At 39.9% G+C, this 19,374-nt stretch overlaps 4 protein-coding genes across 4 annotated transcripts; all 4 read right to left on the bottom strand.

The window, feature by feature from the left end:
• Window positions 1-3,036: 3,036 nt before the first annotated feature.
• On the bottom strand, window positions 3,037-3,538 carry LOC122000142 (60S ribosomal protein L9-like). The gene has a single exon (XM_042554661.1). The coding sequence runs from the start codon at window positions 3,475-3,477 to the stop codon at window positions 3,052-3,054; it is 426 nt and encodes a 141-aa protein (XP_042410595.1). The 5' UTR covers window positions 3,478-3,538; the 3' UTR covers window positions 3,037-3,051.
• A 7,134-nt stretch (window positions 3,539-10,672) lies between these two features.
• Window positions 10,673-11,348, bottom strand: LOC121999401 (cell division control protein 2 homolog D-like). The gene is made up of 3 exons (XM_042554088.1): window positions 11,234-11,348; window positions 10,909-10,970; window positions 10,673-10,826 (listed from the first exon to the last, which is right to left on the bottom strand). The coding sequence occupies exons 1-3, from the start codon at window positions 11,324-11,326 to the stop codon at window positions 10,673-10,675; spliced, it is 309 nt and encodes a 102-aa protein (XP_042410022.1). The 5' UTR covers window positions 11,327-11,348.
• A 525-nt stretch (window positions 11,349-11,873) lies between these two features.
• On the bottom strand, window positions 11,874-12,947 carry LOC121999400 (endoplasmic reticulum-Golgi intermediate compartment protein 3-like). The gene is made up of 4 exons (XM_042554087.1): window positions 12,939-12,947; window positions 12,698-12,844; window positions 12,111-12,219; window positions 11,874-12,011 (listed from the first exon to the last, which is right to left on the bottom strand). Exons 1-4 carry the CDS (start codon window positions 12,945-12,947, stop codon window positions 11,881-11,883), a joined length of 396 nt encoding a protein of 131 aa, XP_042410021.1. The 3' UTR covers window positions 11,874-11,880.
• A 636-nt stretch (window positions 12,948-13,583) lies between these two features.
• On the bottom strand, window positions 13,584-14,085 carry LOC122000141 (60S ribosomal protein L9-like). Its single transcript, XM_042554660.1, has one exon. The coding sequence runs from the start codon at window positions 14,022-14,024 to the stop codon at window positions 13,599-13,601; it is 426 nt and encodes a 141-aa protein (XP_042410594.1). The 5' UTR covers window positions 14,025-14,085; the 3' UTR covers window positions 13,584-13,598.
• Window positions 14,086-19,374: the final 5,289 nt, after the last annotated feature.

Here is a 19,374-nt window from a genome sequence, read left to right as displayed (position 1 = left end):
ATTAGACCACAAGCATAGGTTATCAGATAAGTTCTGCAGTGACTAAACACTTAAGGAAAATGTCATATCAGATATCTTACATTCAAACAAATTTTGCCGTGAAAACTAGAAAGCTAGGTATTTTCAAATGCTGTGCTTTCCAATACAAGCTAAAAGATATGTGACCTCGTGCGTGTATTTCTTGAGGGGAATGGTGAAAGCACGACTGAGTCCAAGATCCGCATCTTTTAGCATCATAGTCTTGCGGTCCATTAAAAGATTGTGAGGCTTAAGATCCCTGCAAAATTAAGGAGCAAATTATTCAACAAGATCTTATCTTTAACATACTGAAACAAGATGGTGAATGAGTTTTTTCCAACCTGTGCAACACTCTATGACCATGATAGAATGAAATTCCTTTGCAGAGTTGATACATCAAAATCTACAGCAAGAGACCTTGTGAGAATCTAAAAGTACCATAATTTATCAAATATTTAGTGTCCTATCCCTAGTGGAAGCAGAGAAATTTTCTGCCCTAAAATTCATGTTGTTGATGCACAATTGACATCTTTTAAAGAACCTTTCAAGAAACAGAGAGAAATCATGATGCTCTTCAACAACCTCTTGGTAACGAGGATTTCAACAAATTTTAATGCATCATATTGGGTGGTAGAAAAAAAAATCAGCTCTTAAATTAATTTTTACCTTAACAGTCATTGGTGGCATCATTTCATGGCTCTGGCGGAAACTTCTGATGTACTTTTTCAGATCCGTGAATTCACATAAATCTTCCTTCATTCTTAAACCTCATAAATCTAAGCAGCATAGAGGAGGCATGATTATAATTAAACTTCCACATAATCAATAGATGTGAATTCACATTCTGTGATCCGAATACATTAACACTAATTTATTGAAAGGTTCATTAAACATGAGATTGAAAAGGAACATGAATTCTTCCAAAAAAAAACAATGCTCCAGCTCAAAGGAGGTGCAAAATGTGGGCTAGAGAGCACCTATAACCTTGGCCTGCATATTCCTTGACCTCTTAGATATAACTACAATCTTGGTAAAAATTAAACAGAATCAAAGTAAAAGGAATAATATTTATCCAACTCCAAGGCATCAAAAGAAAATCAGAATATCAATGGAAAAAGTAACACATGAACAATAGAACAATGTCATAACCAATTCCAAGGAAGCCCACATATTACTATAATGGCCTCAAGTAACTAACATGAATTATTGACGATATACCGGCATCAATTAAACAAAAGATATGGCAAAAAATATCTGGACGTGTACAAGAAAAATCTTGCAAATTTTAAAAAAATTGAAAAGTGTCAGAAAGATTAGCATGTACCTGTTAAAGCAAATGTGCCACCAAGCATGGCACATAGCCGAGTTAGGAAATGAAGAAAACTATGTCGTTCTTCTCTTATTGTCACCGTAATAGGTGACGGATCATACAAGAAGAAAACAACTATTCAAAGGAAAAGGGAAAAATGGGGTTAAAATTCTACCCAAAAAAAAAAACAAATCATTTTGTATGTTAAATTAGTATGACGCTTGAGACATTGACCTGGCCATGACCTATCAAAGTCACACATTGGCACAAAGTATTCTGTGATAGAAAATTGGTTTGTAGGCAACACTTCTTTAGAGAGGTATCTGTATTCCGTTGGAACAATCTGCATTGAATTACCAATTAACCTCTTTCTTGTCTTTTAGAAGGAAAAGGTAATACTACAAGATTGAATCTAAAGACAATCGAAAACTAGTGTTCTGCATATTATATTAATTAAAAGAGCAAAATCAAAAAGGTAATAGATCACTACACAAACTGTGTAGAAAATAAGATGTGGCTAGAGTTTGACAAAACCATAACAGACTAAGTAGTAATGTAAACGCCAGGACGTGAGGTTTAACAGTATATATTTATCTCACTACAGGGAGAGTAAATTTCTCAGTTGAAATCACAGAAAAATACAAGTAAATGAGTGCTACTTTTGCTAATGCAGGTTAATCCAATAAATGAAACCAAAAACGGTAGGTTGAAAAACCAAAAGATAAAATTTTTGTTTAATGAGATATAAGAAAAGCCTCAGATGTCAAGAAAAAAAAAACATCATAGTACAATCCTGCAATTAGATGAAAGGGCAGAAACAACCTTTATATAATACTTAAACGTTCCACTTGTATCATCTAGTATCCTTGCAGTTCCATCAAGAGGATTATGGATCCCTGGATACTTTGGTCCAAAAGACAAATCGTGAATCACATGACTTACATTCACCTTTTTTGCTCCTCCAAAAATCTGTGCAGGAAGAATATAAAATGATGAGGTAATTATACAAACCAACATACTATTGTAACTTCAGACAAGTAATAAATTTAGCCACGTAAGTTGCCATATTCATTAAGTGCTTTGGGATACCAGAGAAACAAAATTTACGTTAAGAACATGTAAAATAATTAAAATAGGAACAATAATTAAAATTGAATTGTTAATCACATCAAAAGGTCCAAACCAATTCAAGTTTATCCAGTACTGCATATAATACAAATAATCATTTAAGTAATCTTCATCATGAAATCTTTGTAAACATGAATTGCTAAAATTCAATAACCACCTAAATAAAACGGAGGAGCTTTAAAAAAAAGGCAAATCTACCAAAACAAAGGAAAATATCTTTGTTTATAAAAAATACTAAATTTTTATTAATAGATCTATGAAAATACTAAAATCTTCACAAATTGCTGTGAACCAAATCGAAATATCTAATATGTGCATCTACAATCTTCACAAATTGCCACGAACCAAATCCAAATGTTTAATATTTGCATCTATAATCTTGGCAAATTGCCATGAACTGAATCAAAACGTCCAATATATGCATCTATAATCTTTGCAAATTGAAGCAATTTTCCATGAACCAAATCGAAATGTCTATATTTCTGTAGCTAACCTAAAAAAAATCTCTCGTTGCCCACTCTCATGACCTAGTTTTCTTAAAAATACAAGGGAAATTTCAAACAAAAAAAAAACGTAAAGCTTGATTGGACGTGAAACTAGTCATGAAATAGAGAAATAAAACTACACCGACTATAAGGATAAAAAAAAAAAGATCGGACCTTTTTCTCCCCAAGGAAGTTCCTGATCTCAATGCAGCTGTTGTTGGGAGTGATGGAGGCGTTGATGGGAAAGTGGGCATAGACCAACCGCATTTTGTAGCGGTACCCCTTTGTGACCCCCGTGATCAGGTTATCGATGTGGCTTAAGGAGGTGCGGATGGCGGCCGTAGTCTTCCGAGATCCGAACCAAGCGTCCACCTTCAGCTTCTTCCCGCCCTCAATGAGCTCGAAGTCGAGATTGAGATGCTTGAAGTCGCGGGTGAGCTTGCCACGTGGGCCCTCCACCTCCACGATCTTAGCGTTCACCTTCACAGTGACACCCTCAGGGATATCCATCGTCTGCGAGGACAGGATGGTCTTCATCTTCGCCGGCTGTCTCACGATCCGCCGCTGACTCGAGAACGAACGAGTAGAGAAACCCTAGTCCTACTCAAAACCCCTCAAAAGAATAAAAGCTTAATTTAACAAGAATAAAAGTAAATACTAAAAAATATTAATAGATCTACACCATCACCTTAATTTAACAAGCTTTAAACCCCTCAAAAGAAAGTCTAGCCATCAAAACAACCAGTGCGAAGAAATTCCAACAAGGAACTCAAAAATCCCAACAGATCTAGCCCAGAGCCGACCGATTTCCTCCAAGAAAATACTAAGAAACAAGCTAAGCATACAAGGATCAACAAGGGATCACCTCCGTGTTTGACGAGAGCTGCCATGAGTGCAGACGACGAAGGAGTAGCCCCGAGGAGCCAAATCCGAGCACCAGCAGCGAAAACAACAATGGAATCAAGATGATTTCCGGGGAAAAGGCCGCCGACGAATCAATGGAGAAACCAGAAAGCATGAGGAGAAGAAACCCTAAGAGATGGAGCAACCCTCAAGAGGGCAAAGACAGAAGGGAGAGGAGAAGAGAAGGGGAAAGAGGATATGGATGTGGTCGTTTGGGAAAGCGGGGCATTCCGCAGACCTCACAAGGGAATCGTGTGTTGATCCTGATCGGGAGAGGAAGGGCGTCGATCTAGGAAGGGGAAGGACGGCGTGATCTAGAAAGAGGAAGGTTTAGGTTTGGAGGGAAGAGGGAAGTGTTGTAAATTTTGGTTAAGTATTGGTGGAAAAATTAAATTATTTTATTTATCATAGACACCGGGTTTTAAAAACCGCTGTTAAAATTGGTGTCTATTAATGAAAAAAAAGGCGCTCGTAGATATCGGCTAAAAAACCGATGTCTATGAGCGAAAATCTGCCCTCATAGATATCGGTTTTTGGAAAAACTGGTGTAAAATACTCAAAGACATCGGTTTTTTCTTAAAACCGTTGTTGTTCCACCGATGTCTATGAGGGTTTTTCTTGTAGTGTAGGTAAAGTAAGCTACCTATGGCACTCCTATAGTACTTTGGATCTACTGATTTTCCTTCAGGGTCAGAGTCAATGTTAATGTTGGTTGCCATTGGAGTATTTATAATTTTTGAATTTTCCATGCAGAATTTTTTAATTAACTCCTTAGCATATTTAGTTTGATAAATGTAGGTTCCATCTTTGGTTTGTTTTATTTGTAAGCCTAAGAAAAAGTTGAGTTCCCCAACCATACTCATTTTAAATTCATTTTCCCTTAATTTAACAAATTCTTTTAAAAACTTAGAGTTAGTTGAGCCAAAAATTATATCGTCAACATAGATTTGGGCTATAAAGATGCCTTTTTCTATAGTTTTTCCAAATAAGGTCAGATCTATTTGTCCTTGGTTAAAGCCTTTGGATATTAAGTAATTAGATAATCTTTCATACCATGCCCTAGGGGCTTGTTTTAGTCCATATAACGCCTTTTTTAGTTTAAATACATGGTTTGGGTAGTCTAAGTCTTCAAATCCTGGGGGTTGGCTTACGTAGACCTCTTCCTTGATAAACCCATTTAAAAAGGCTGACTTAACATCCATTTGGTATAACTTAAACCCTTTATTTGCTGCATAGGCTAATAACATCCTAATGGATTCGAGTCTAGCTACCGGAGCATAGGTTTCATCATAGTCTAAGCCTTCAACTTGACTAAACCCTTTGGCTACTAGTTTAGCTTTGTTTCTTATTATATCACCCTGATCATCCAACTTGTTCCTAAAAACCCATTTGGTGTATATTATTAATTTATCTATGGGTTTAGGTACAAGGTCCCAGACTTGGTTTCTCTCAAATTGTGCTAATTCTTCCTGCATTGCAATGATCCAGTCTGGGTCAGGTAGAGCTTCTTCTATAGTCTTAGGTTCAATTTTAGAAATAAGGGCAATCTGACTAAGGTTTCTATAGGAGGATCTAGTTCTAACTCCTAGGTTTAGGTCACCCAAAATTTGGTCAGGTGGGTGAGAGGTACTTACTCTAGTTGGTCTTATGTGTGGGTCAGAAACTGGTTCTTCTAGTTTATTAAGGTTAGGTTGGATTTCATCATCTTCTATAGTTCTTGGATTGATGTTAATATTTTTATTTATATTAGATGGGTTGGTTTCTTCATCAAAGATAACATTAGTTGTTTCTTCAACTTTTAAGGTATTTTGATTATATACTCTAAAGGTCCTACTGGTTGAGGAGTATCCCAAGAATATTCCTTGGTTAGACTTGGGTGTAAATTTTTCTAAGTAATCTTTAGTATTTAAAATGTGAACTTTACAACCAAATACTTTTAAATAGTTTAGGTTGGAAATTTTATGGTAATAAAGTTCATAGACAGAGAAGTGATGCCATCTACTCATATGCTGCGACCCTACCGTCGGGAGAAGTGATGCCATCTACTTATATGCTGCGAGCCGCGCCCATCAGAATCGCAGACAGAGAACTCTACTGTGATATGATTGTAAAATACCGGAAAATAGGCGAATCTTAATAAGGAAATTTTCCGGAATTTTTGGAGATTTTTCGGGAATTTTTCGGAGCTCGTATGGACAAGTTAAAGGGGATAAAAACGGGGCCCGGAAAAGCTTGTTTAGGCTACCCGATTTAAACGAGGGAAAGATTATATTTATATATATATCCTTTTCCTTTTTATTTTCTTTATTTCTTCGCCGTTCCCTTTCCTCACTCGCGCACCCTTTCCCCAACTTTCCCGACGCCGATTCCTCTCGCGCCGAAGCCCTAACCGCCGGCCACTCGGCGGTTCCCTTCCCTCCTCTCCTCTCCCACGCGTGCATAAACCCTCGGACCAAGGGAGAAGCCGACACTTTCTCCTCTTTGTGCTTGTGCCCGCGCGAAAGCTTCAGCCGAACCACCTCCGGCCTGTGCCCTAGCCACCGGCGACGCACGGAGCAGCGCCGCAAACCCCCGGTGCCCTAGAGCCGATCACCGTGCATCACCCTTTCTTCCTCTGCCCTGGTGTGAGTTCACTGCCGATTTTCTGTGCCGACACCCGAGCCTAGCGCCGACGCCGCCACCCGGTTCCTCTTCTTCCTGTGCCTGAACCCTAGCACTGACATTGCCGACCAGCTAGCCACAAGAACTCGCCGGCAGGAAGAACCAGCACCCCCATTTCTGTCTCTGCCCTAGATTGCCGGAATTCAGAGGATTAGGTACGTCTTCGGTTGGCAGCAGCAACTCAAGTTTTGGGGTTCCTTTCTGTGCCCTAATTCAACTGCATGATTTTTCTTTCAGCCGACCACAGTGCCCTAGTTGGGTGTACTGCCGCCGCTGTTTCTCTGCACAGTGCTGCCGTCGTTCGCCCTATTGCCGTCAGCCGAACCCTAGATCGTTGCTTGCTCACCTGGGCCTAGTTCCCTACTGCAGAAGCCTTTAACCCGTGCCCTAGCAGTGAGGTCACTTGTTCTAATTCTAGTAGCAACCATCTTTTGTAGTTGGATCCAATTTAGAAGTTTTTAAATTGGGTTAGAATTTAGTTTGGCAAATTGTGGTATGATAGAATTAGCTAAACTAGACCTTATGTTTGATATACAGGACCTTGACGCGAGACGAGCATCTCGGAGTCAGAATTTGACCTTTCTTTTGTCGGAGGCGGGTACTTTGACTTATGTCTTTTGATATGCATAATAAAGTGTTTAACATATAGCAAGAATTGTGTTTTCCATTTGATTCGGTTGGTCACTACATGATCTGTTACATTTTGTTTGTTTATTTATTATGCACTGCATGTTATTATTGACCTGACCATACATGCTTTCGGTAGTGACCCAACCATGTGATACATCATGTTCAGGACTTAGGGTTTATATGATACCCTATCTGTTTGTGTACCTTCCATCCGATACATTGACTTGTGGTACACCTTTTATTTATGTATGGATCTTGCTATGCTATGCATGATATTTCCATGTTTAGAGTCATGCATCATCTAGCATGATTGCATGCTGTGCGGTTGTCTGCTATATTATTGTGAGCGCATCGCCAGTTACATGTACTGCACACACCACCACCCATGGATTAGTGGTATATCAGACAGGTGTGTGGCGGTTCTGCTGTTTGGCTCCGTTGGTCTTAGGACTCAGCGTGGTAGTCGGCAGTCAGTTCCGCTTTGTTTGGCTCCGCTGGCATTTAGTGTAGCAGCGTAGTAGCCGGCAGATGGTGGACTCTGTTTGGCTCCGTTGGTCAGATGACTCAGCGTGGTAGCCGACAGAGATATCCTCCCCGTCATTGTGTACCGGGAGATGAGAGCATTGAGCTCCCCCATTTATGATTTGGGGACAGAGGACAGGAGTACTCCGACAGCATTCCGTCCACTCAGTCACTGTCAGGAGCAGTGATGTTCGAGTGCACGGTCACCATATGCATTTATTGCATTTTATTGTTTGTGATTGCTGCACTTGTATGCTGCATTTGTATGGATGCATCTGATTGACATGCATACAGGATTATGATTTCTTCGGTCTGACGACCTGTTACCTTTGTACTTTGATTCCGGTTAGTACAGTTATCTCCTAATTTCGTTTCAGTTGCATTTATTCCTTCTCGTATTTAGGAGACTGTACGCATGATTAGTGTTGTCTGTTATTTGTTTTATTATGCATATCAGTTGTACCTGCTGAGTGTTGGACTCACCCCGCCTCCATTGTTGATATTTTCAGGTTGAGGCTGTCCGGAGCAGTTCCAGTCGCTGGCCCCCCATCTGCACGTAGAGCCAGTTCTCTACTAGTTCGTTATTTGTTTTATTTTGGCCTTTTTCTATATCAGACTTTGTTTTAGTATTGTCTTTGGATTTTTCCTATGGATATTGTATGGAGTGATACCTTTTGATGGATTTTTGATATGATATTGGATTTCATTCTACTACGTGCCTGCCTGGATGACAGAAGAGGTGAGTTCGTTGGATTTGAGCTTTACGAGTGTAGTGGAGTAGGGTGGATTTCGAGTCAGAGTCCTATTGTTATTGATTACTATTATTAACTGCGTGGTTGTGACAGCCAGAGGCTGAATATCTTTATAAACTGCGTGGTGTTTATTTTTATTTTTGTTATCATTCCAGCCGCCTGTGGCTGATGTATATGTGATATGTAGAAAGTTTCATATTGTCCGCCGTACAGGGGAGATGCTGCCGAAATTTCTTCGGACAGAGACTCCTCTGGGGCGTGACAATTTAGTGGTATCAGAGCAGGTATACGATACTTGCTGTGTGTTCTGGATTTATACGATCTTTGTTTTCGTATTAAGGATAATTTGAATAATCTGATATCAGTTTATTGGGTATCAGCGCGCCAAAGTTTGGCGATATTTATTTGATTTCCGTGTGTTGGATTTTCGGGATTTATATGATACCAATTCATTGGTATCAGAGCAGGGTGTGATACCTGCATTTGGTATTTTGGACATTTTTATACCTGCCCTAGTTGCGAGACAGATTAGTCTGGGCAGTTATTTGGGGTTGCACGGATTTTCCGTTTCGATTTTGTTATGGACTTCTGTTATTGATTTATATGGATTTCCAGTGTTGTTTTTCTCGTACGGAATTTCGATGTCAATTTGGGGGCTGGACAGCAACAGAACATCTCCAGACAGCAATTAGGTATGGTGTTATTTTTGTAATTGTTTATACCTGTAGTAATATCTGTAATACAATTTAACAGATATGAGGCGATCTACGCGTATTGCTGCGAGACGTGGTGCAGGACGAGCACGTGCGAGGACTGCAGGATCTCTGGATATACCAGAGATGCCTACCGAGGCTGAGCCGGTCGGTCAGGGACAGACTCAGCATACTGCGAGTGCGGCGGGCCTTCAGACTCCGATGGCTCCCTTAGAGGTGCCTACCTCAGCTGCACCGACAGTATCCACTGCTCCTGTATTTCCGGTACCACCAGGGATACCATTAGCATATCCGACACCAGCTCCAGCTCAGTCTATTGCGTACTCGGCACCACCGCCACCTGGACCCACCGTGTATTCGGCACCAGCAGCCCCTGTGCCCCCAGTACATACAGTGTACTCAGCAGCACCTGCACTAGGGATACCGGCTACTCCACATTCGATACCATTGCCTACCGTACATCCAGCTGCGGCCACTTATGTTCACCCTACAGTGCCACCGACAGCATATGCTCCTGTTTATCCAGCAGCACCGGGAGTACCTCCTCCGGTTTATGCACCAGTACCACCTGTAGCACCAGCTTCAGTGTTTCCGCCAGTCCCGACAGTCGTTCCGACACACCTCACTGATATTGCCGCGGCACGAGCCCGGATTCCAGTATTGGCAGAATCGATGAAGAGTCGATTCACACTCTTCCGAGGAGACCGAGATCCGAGTGTGGCCTTGTCTTGGATTGAGACTATGGAGCGGACTTTCTTTTATATTGCTTGCTCCGAGTGGGAGAAAGTAGAGCTGGCTAATAGATATCAAAAATCAAGGTAGAACATTCTTTTAACACATCAAGGTAGAACCGTACTTCAAATGTAATCTAGCATGCATTCAGCCCACTCGAACCGCACTTCATCAATTTCAACTCTGGAGTACTTGAGATTTGTAAACTATAAAAACACATAAATCCATCATATGTCAATAACTAAAACAAATGTGTACATGTATCAAATAAAATAGAATACTGAGTTTTTAAAGGCTGCTGTGGAAGATAATGAATATAACATAGAATCTAAAACTTTCATATATGACACTTAGTATATGCTGCTTAGAATATAACATAGATAATTTGCTCCTTCTAATTCAAGTGTACAGATTGATGAGGAGCAGTAGACAGAGTGCAACAACCATGCTAGTGTTACTGGCAGAGCAAAGAATTGCCATCTGATAAAAAAAAATGTTCTAACATGAGCAATGCTCCAATTCGATCTAAGAAATTCCAAGAATAACAGAGGAACTCAGATCGACCTGCAAGGAAAAGATAAAGGGGAAACACTTGAATGCTTCTAATATGGAAAAAAGGTAGTGGAACACAAAGAAGGGAGATCAGATACGTAGAAAACTCAAAGAAAAACTAGTTTTTAAGAGATGAAATGTAGAATTAGACCACAAGCATAGGTTATCAGATAAGTTCTGCAGTGACTAAACACTTAAGGAAAATGTCATATCAGATATCTTACATTCAAACAAATTTTGCCGTGAAAACTAGAAAGCTAGGTATTTTCAAATGTTGTGCTTTCCAATACAAGCTAAAAGATATGTGACCTCGTGCGTGTATTTCTTGAGGGGAATGGTGAAAGCACGACTGAGTCCAAGATCCGCAACTTTTAGCATCATAGTCTTGCGGTCCATTAAAAGATTGTGAGGCTTAAGATCCCTGCAAAATTAAGGAGCAAATTATTCAACAAGATCTTATCTTTAACATACTGAAACAAGATGGTGAATGAGTTTTTTCCAACCTGTGCAACACTCCATGACCATGACAGAATGAAATTCCTTTGCAGAGTTGATACATCAAAATCTACAGCAAGAGACCTTGTGAGAATCTAAAAGTACCATAATTTATCAAATATTTAGTGTCCTATCCCTAGTGGAAGCAGAGAAATTTTCTGCCCTAAAATTCATGTTGTTGATGCACAATTGACATCTTTTAAAGAACCTTTCAAGAAACAGAGAGAAATCATGATGCTCTTCAACAACCTCTTGGTAACGAGGATTTCAACAAATTTTGATGCATCATATTGGGTGGTAGAAAAAAAAATCAGCTCTTAAATTAATTTTTACCTTAACAGTCATTGGTGGCATCATTTCATGGCTCTGGCGGAAACTTCTGATGTACTTTTTCAGATCCGTGAATTCACATAAATCTTCCTTCATTCTTAAACCTCATAAATCTAAGCAGCATAGAGGAGGCATGATTATAATTAAACTTCCACATAATCAATAGATGTGAATTCACATTCTGTGATCCGAATACATTAACACTAATTTATTGAAAGGTTCATTAAACATGAGATTGAAAAGGAACATGAATTCTTCCAAAAAAAAACAATGCTCCAGCTCAAAGGAGGTGCAAAATGTGGGCTAGAGAGCACCTAGAACCTTGGCCTGCATATTCCTTGACCTCTTAGATATAACTACAATCTTGGTAAAAATTAAACAGAATCAAAGTAAAAGGAATAATATTTATCCAACTCCAAGGCATCAAAAGAAAATCAGAATATCAATGGAAAAAGTAACACATGAACAATAGAACAATGTCATAACCAATTCCAAGGAAGCCCACATATTACTATAATGGCCTCAAGTAACTAACATGAATTACTGACGATATACCGGCATCAATTAAACAAAAGATATGGCAAAAAATATCTGGACGTGTACAAGAAAAATCTTGCAAATTTTAAAAAAATTGAAAAGTGTCAGAAAGATCAGCATGTACCTGTTAAAGCAAATGTGCCACCAAGCACGGCACATAGCCGAGTTAGGAAATGAAGAAAACTACGTCGTTCTTCTCTTATTGTCACCGTAATAGGTGACAGATCATACAAGAAGAAAACAGCTGTTCAAAGGAAAAGGGAAAAATGGGGTTAAAATTCTACCCAAAAAAAAAAACAAATCATTTTGTATGTTAAATCAGTATGACGCTTGAGACATTGACCTGGCCATGACCTATCAAAGTCACACATTGGCACAAAGTATTCTGTGACAGAAAACTGGTTTGTAGGCAACACTTCTTTAGAGAGGTATCTGTATTCCGTTGGAACAATCTGCATTGAATTACCAATTAACCTCTTTCTTGTCTTTTAGAAGGAAAAGGTAGTACTACAAGATTGAATCTAAAGACAATTGAAAACTAGTGTTCTGCATATTATATTAATTAAAAGAGCAAAATCAAAAAGGTTATAGATCACTACACAAACTGTGTAGAAAATAAGATGTGGCTAGAGTTTGACAAAACCATAACAGACTAAGTAGTAATGTAAACGCCAGGACGTGAGGTTTAACAGTATATATTTATCTCACTACAGGGAGAGTAAATTTCTCAGTTGAAATCACAGAAAAATACAAGTAAATGAGTGCTACTTTTGCTAATGCAGGTTAATCCAATAAATGAAACCAAAAACGGTAAGTTGAAAAACCAAAAGATAAAATTTTTGTTTAATGAGATATAAGAAAAGCCTCAGATGTCAAGAAAAAAAAACATCGTAGTACAATCCTGCAATTAGATGAAAGGGCAGAAACAACCTTTATATAATACTTGAACGTTCCACTTGTATCATCTAGTATCCTTGCAGTTCCATCAAGAGGATTATGGATCCCTGGATACTTTGGTCCAAAAGACAAATCGTGAATCACATGACTTACATTCACCTTTTTTGCTCCTCCAAAAATCTGTGCAGGAAGAATATAAAATGATGAGGTAATTATACAAACCAACATACTATTGTAACTTCAGACAAGTAATAAATTTAGCCACGTAAGTTGCCATATTCATTAAGTGCTTTGGGATACCAGAGAAACAAAATTTACGTTAAGAACATGTAAAATAATTAAAATAGGAACAATAATTAAAATTGAATTGTTAATCACATCAAAAGGTCCAAACCAATTCAAGTTTATCCAGTACTGCATATAATACAAATAATCATTTAAGTAATCTTCATCATGAAATCTTTGTAAACATGAATTGCTAAAATTCAATAACCACCTAAATAAAACGGAGGACTTTAAAAAAAAGGCAAATCTACCAAAACAAAGGAAAATATCTTTGTTTATAAAAAATACTAAATTTTTATTAATAGATCTATGAAAATACTAAAATCTTCACAAATTGCTGTGAACCAAATCGAAATATCTAATATGTGCATCTACAATCTTTACAAATTGCCACGAACCAAATCCAAATGTTTAATATTTGCATCTATAATCTTGGCAAATTGCCATGAACTGAATCAAAACGTCCAATATATGCATCTATAATCTTCGCAAATTGAAGGAATTTTCCATGAACCAAATCGAAATGTCTATATTTCTGTAGCTAACCTAAAACAAATCTCTCGTTGCCCACTCTCATGACCTAGTTTTCTTAAAAATACAAGGGAAATTTCAAACAAAAAAAAAACGTAAAGCTTGATTGGACGGGAAACTAGTCATGAAATAGAGAAATAAAACTACACCGACTATAAGGATAAAAAAAAAAAGATCGGACCTTTTTCTCCCCAAGGAAGTTCCTGATCTCAATGCAGCTGTTGTTGGGAGTGATGGAGGCGTTGATGGGAAAGTGGGCATAGACCAACCGCATTTTGTAGCGGTACCCCTTTGTGACCCCCGTGATCAGGTTATCGATGTGGCTTAAGGAGGTGCGGATGGAGGCCGTAGTCTTTCGAGATCCGAACCAAGCGTCCACCTTCAGCTTCTTCCCGCCCTCAATGAGCTCGAAGTCGAGATTGAGATGCTTGAAGTCGCGGGTGAGCTTGCCACGTGGGCCCTCCACCTCCACGATCTTAGCGTTCACCTTCACAGTGACACCCTCAGGGATATCCATCGTCTGCGAGGACAGGATGGTCTTCATCTTCGCCGGCTGTCTCACGATCCGCCGCTGACTCGAGAACGAACGAGTAGAGAAACCCTAGTCCTACTCAAAACCCCTCAAAAGAATAAAAGCTTAATTTAACAAGAATAAAAGTAAATACTAAAAAATATTAATAGATCTACACCATCACCTTAATTTAACAAGCTTTAAATCCCTCAAAAGAAAGTCTAGCCATCAAAACAACCAGTGCGAAGAAATTCCAACAAGGAACTCAAAAATCCCAACAGATCTAGCCCAGAGCCGACCGATTTCCTCCAAGAAAACACTAAGAAACAAGCTAAGCATACAAGGATCAACAAGGGATCACCTCCGCGTTTGACGAGAGCCGCCATGAGTGCAGACGACGAAGGAGCAGCCCTGAGGAGCCAAATCCGAGCACCAGCAGCGAAAACAGCAACGGAATCAAGATGATTTCCGGGGAAAAGGTCGCCGACGAATCAACAGAGAAACCAGAAAGCATGAGGAGAAGAAACCCTAAGAGATGGAGCAACCCGCAAGAGGGCAAAGACAGAAGGGAGAGGAGAAGAGAAGGGGAAAGAGGATATGGATGTGGTCGTTTGGGAAAGCGGGGCATTCCGCAGACTCACAAGGGAGTCGTGTGTTGATCCTGATCGGGAGAGGAAGGGCGTCGATCTAGGAAGGGGAAGGACGACGCGATCTAGGAAGAGGAAGGTTTAGGTTTGGAGGGAAGAGGGAAGTGTTGTAAATTTTGGTTAAGTATTGGTGGAAAAATTAAATTATTTTATTTATCATAGACACCGGTTTTTAAAAACCGCTGTTAAAATCGATGTCTATTAACGAAAAAAAAGGCGCTCATAGACATCGGCTAAAAAACCGATGTCTATGAGCGAAAATCTGCCCTCATAGATATCGGTTTTTGAAAAAACTGGTGTAAAATACTCAAAGACATCGGTTTTTGCTTAAAACCATTGTTGTTCCACCGATGTCTATGAGGGTTTTTCTTGTAGTGTAGGTAAAGTAAGCTACCTATGGCACTCCTATAGTACTTTGGATCTACTGATTTTCCTTCAGGGTCGAGTCAATGTTAATGTTGGTTGCCATTGGAGTATTTATAATTTTTGAATTTTCCATGCAGAATTTTTTAATTAACTCCTTAGCATATTTAGTTTGATAAATGTAGGTTCCATCTTTGGTTTGTTTTATTTGTAAGCCTAAGAAAAAGTTGAGTTCCCCAACCATACTCATTTTAAATTCATTTTCCTTAATTTAACAAATTCTTTTAAAAACTTAGAGTTAGTTGAGCCAAAAATTATATCGTCAACATAGATTTGGGCTATAAAGATGTCTTTTTCTATAGTTTTTACAAATAAGGTCGGATCTATTTGTCCTTGGTTAAAGCCTTTGGATATTAAGTAATTAGATAATCTTTCATACCATGCCCTAGGGGCTTGTTTTAGTCCATATAACGCCTTTTTTAGTTTAAATACATGGTTTGGGTAGTCTAAGTCTTCAAATCCTGGGGGTTGGCTTACGTAGACCTCTTCCTTGATAAACCCATTTAAAAGGCTGACTTAACATACATTCGGACTAACTTAAACCCTCTATTTGCTACATACGCTAATAACATCCTAATGGATTCGAGTCTAGCTACCGGAGCATAGGTTTCATCATAGTCTAAGCCTTCAACTTGACTAAACCCTTTGGCTACTAGTTTAGCTTTGTTTCTTATTATATCACCCTGATCATCCAACTTGTTCTTAAAAACCCATTTGGTGTATATTATTAATTTATCTATGGGTTTAGGTACAAGGTCCCAGACTTGGTTTCTCTCAAATTGTGCTAATTCTTCCTGCATTGCAATGATCCAGTCTGGGTCAGGTAGAGCTTCTTCTATAGTCTTAGGTTCAATTTTAGAAATAAGGGCAATCTGACTAAGGTTTCTATAGGAGGATCTAGTTCTAACTCCTAGGTTTAGGTCACCCAAAATTTGGTCAGGTGGGTGAGAGGTACTTACTCTAGTTGGTCTTATGTGTGGGTCAGAAACTGGTTCTTCTAGTTTATTAAGGTTAGGTTGGATTTCATCATCTTCTATAGTTCTTGGATTGATGTTAATATTTTTATTTATATTAGATGGGTTGGTTTCTTCATCAAAGATAACATTAGTTGTTTCTTCAACTTTTAAGGTATTTTGATTATATACTCTAAAGGTCCTACTGGTTGAGGAGTATCCCAAGAATATTCCTTGGTTAGACTTGGGTGTAAATTTTTCTAAGTAATCTTTAGTATTTAAAATGTGAACTTTACAACCAAATACTTTTAAATAGTTTAGGTTGGAAATTTTATGGTAATAAAGTTCATAGACAGAGAAGTGATGCCATCTACTCATATGCTGCGACCCTACCGTCGGGAGAAGTGATGCCATCTACTTATATGCTGCGAGCCGCGCCCATCAGAATCGCAGACAGAGAACTCTACTGTGATATGATTGTAAAATACCGGAAAATAGGCGAATCTTAATAAGGAAATTTTCCGGAATTTTTGGAGATTTTTCGGGAATTTTTCGGAGCTCGTATGGACAAGTTAAAGGGGATAAAAACGGGGTCCGGAAAAGCTTGTTTAGGCTACCCGATTTAAACGAGGGAAAGATTATATTTATATATATATCCTTTTCCTTTTTATTTTCTTTATTTCTTCGCCGTTCCCTTTCCTCACTCGCGCACCCTTTCCCCAACTTTCCCGACGCCGATTCCTCTCGCGCCGAAGCCCTAACCGCCGGCCACTCGGCGGTTCCCTTCCCTCCTCTCCTCTCCCACGCGTGCATAAACCCTCGGACCAAGGGAGAAGCCGACACTTTCTCCTCTTTGTGCTTGTGCCCGCGCGAAAGCTTCAGCCGAACCACCTCCGGCCTGTGCCCTAGCCGCCGGCGACGCACGGAGCAGCGCCGCAAACCCCCGGTGCCCTAGAGCCGATCACCGTGCATCACCCTTTCTTCCTCTGCCCTGGTGTGAGTTCACTGCCGATTTTCTGTGCCGAGCCTAGCGCCGACGCCGCCACCCGGTTCCTCTTCTTCCTGTGCCCGAACCCTAGCACTGACATTGCCGACCAGCTAGCCACAAGAACTCGCCGGCAGGAAGAACCAGCACCCCCATTTCTGTCTCTGCCCTAGATTGCCGGAATTCAGAGGATTAGGTACGTCTTCGGTTGGCAGCAGCAACTCAAGTTTTGGGGTTCCTTTCTGTGCCCTAATTCAACTGCATGATTTTTCTTTCAGCCGACCACAGTGCCCTAGTTGGGTGTACTGCCGCCGCTGTTTCTCTGCACAGTGCTGCCGTCGTTCGCCCTATTGCCGTCAGCCGAACCCTAGATCGTTGCTTGCTCACCTGGGCCTAGTTCCCTACTGCAGAAGCCTTTAACCCGTGCCCTAGCAGTGAGGTCACTTGTTCTAATTCCAGTAGCAACCATCTTTTGTAGTTGGATCCAATTTAGAAGTTTTTAAATTGGGTTAGAATTTAGTTTGGCAAATTGTGGTATGATAGAATTAGCTAAACTAGACCTTATGTTTGATATACAGGACCTTGACGCGAGACGAGCATCTCGGAGTCAGAATTTGACCTTTCTTTTGTCGGAGGCGGGTACTTTGACTTATGTCTTTTGATATGCATAATAAAGTGTTTAACATATAGCAAGAATTGTGTTTTCCATTTGATTCGGTTGGTCACTACATGATCTGTTACATTTTGTTTGTTTATTTATTATGCACTGCATGTTATTATTGACCTGACCATACATGCTTTCGGTAGTGACCCAACCATGTGATACATCATGTTCAGGACTTAGGGTTTATATGATACCCTATCTGTTTGTGTACCTTCCATCCGATACATTGACTTGTGGTACACCTTTTATTTATGTATGGATCTTGCTATGCTATGCATGATATTTCCATGTTTAGAGTCATGCATCATCTAGCATGATTGCATGCTGTGCGGTTGTCTGCTCTATTATTGTGAGCGCATCGCCAGTTACATGTACTGCACACACCACCACCCATGGATTAGTGGTATATCAGACAGGTGTGTGGCGGTTCTGCTGTTTGGCTCCGTTGGTCTTAGGACTCAGCGTGGTAGTCGGCAGTCAGTTCCGCTTTGTTTGGCTCCGCTGGCATTTAGTGTAGCAGCGTAGTAGCCGGCAGATGGTGGACTCTGTTTGGCTCCGTTGGTCAGATGACTCAGCGTGGTAGCCGGCAGAGATATCCTCCCCGTCATTGTGTACCGGGAGATGAGAGCATTGAGCTCCCCCATTTATGATTTGGGGACAGAGGACAGGAGTACTCCGACAGCATTCCGTCCACTCAGTCACTGTCAGGAGCAGTGATGTTCGAGTGCACGGTCACCATATGCATTTATTGCATTTTATTGTTTGTGATTGCTGCACTTGTATGCTGCATTTGTATGGATGCATCTGATTGACATGCATACAGGATTATGATTTCTTCGGTCTGACGACCTGTTACCTTTGTACTTTGATTCCGGTTAGTACAGTTATCTCCTAATTTCGTTTCAGTTGCATTTATTCCTTCTCGTATTTAGGAGACTGTACGCATGATTAGTGTTGTCTGTTATTTGTTTTATTATGCATATCAGTTGTACCTGCTGAGTGTTGGACTCACCCCGCCTCCATTGTTGATATTTTCAGGTTGAGGCTGTCCGGAGCAGTTCCAGTCGCTGGCCCCCCATCTGCACGTAGAGCCAGTTCTCTACTAGTTCGTTATTTGTTTTATTTTGGCCTTTTTCTATATCAGACTTTGTTTTAGTATTGTCTTTGGATTTTTCCTATGGATATTGTATGGAGTGATACCCTTTGCTGGATTTTTGATATGATATTGGATTTCATTCTACTACGTGCCTGCCTGGAAGGCAGAAGAGGTGAGTTCGTTGGATTTGAGCTTTACGAGTGTAGTGGAGTAGGGTGGATTTCGAGTCAGAGTCCTATTGTTATTGATTACTATTATTAACTGCGTGGTTGTGACAGCCAGAGGCTGAATATCTTTATAAACTGCGTGGTGTTTATTTTTATTTTTTTGTTATCATTCCAGCCGCCTGTGGCTGATGTATATGTGATATGTAGAAAGTTTCATATTGTCCGTCGTACAGGGGAGATGCTGCCGAAATTTCTTCGGACAGAGACTCCTCTGGGGCGTGACAATTTAGTGGTATCAGAGCAGGTATACGATACTTGCTGTGTGTTCTGGATTTATACGATCTTTGTTTTCGTATTAAGGATAATTTGAATAATCTGATATCAGTTTATTGGGTATCAGCGCGCCAAAGTTTGGCGATATTTATTTGATTTCCGTGTGTTGGATTTT

This window comes from Zingiber officinale, chromosome 7A (assembly GCF_018446385.1).
Source record: "Zingiber officinale cultivar Zhangliang chromosome 7A, Zo_v1.1, whole genome shotgun sequence".
In the NCBI taxonomy this organism is placed as follows: Eukaryota; Viridiplantae; Streptophyta; class Magnoliopsida; order Zingiberales; family Zingiberaceae; genus Zingiber; species Zingiber officinale.
Note: the sequence above shows the minus strand (reverse complement) of the source record. Positions and strands in the feature narration are given on the sequence as shown.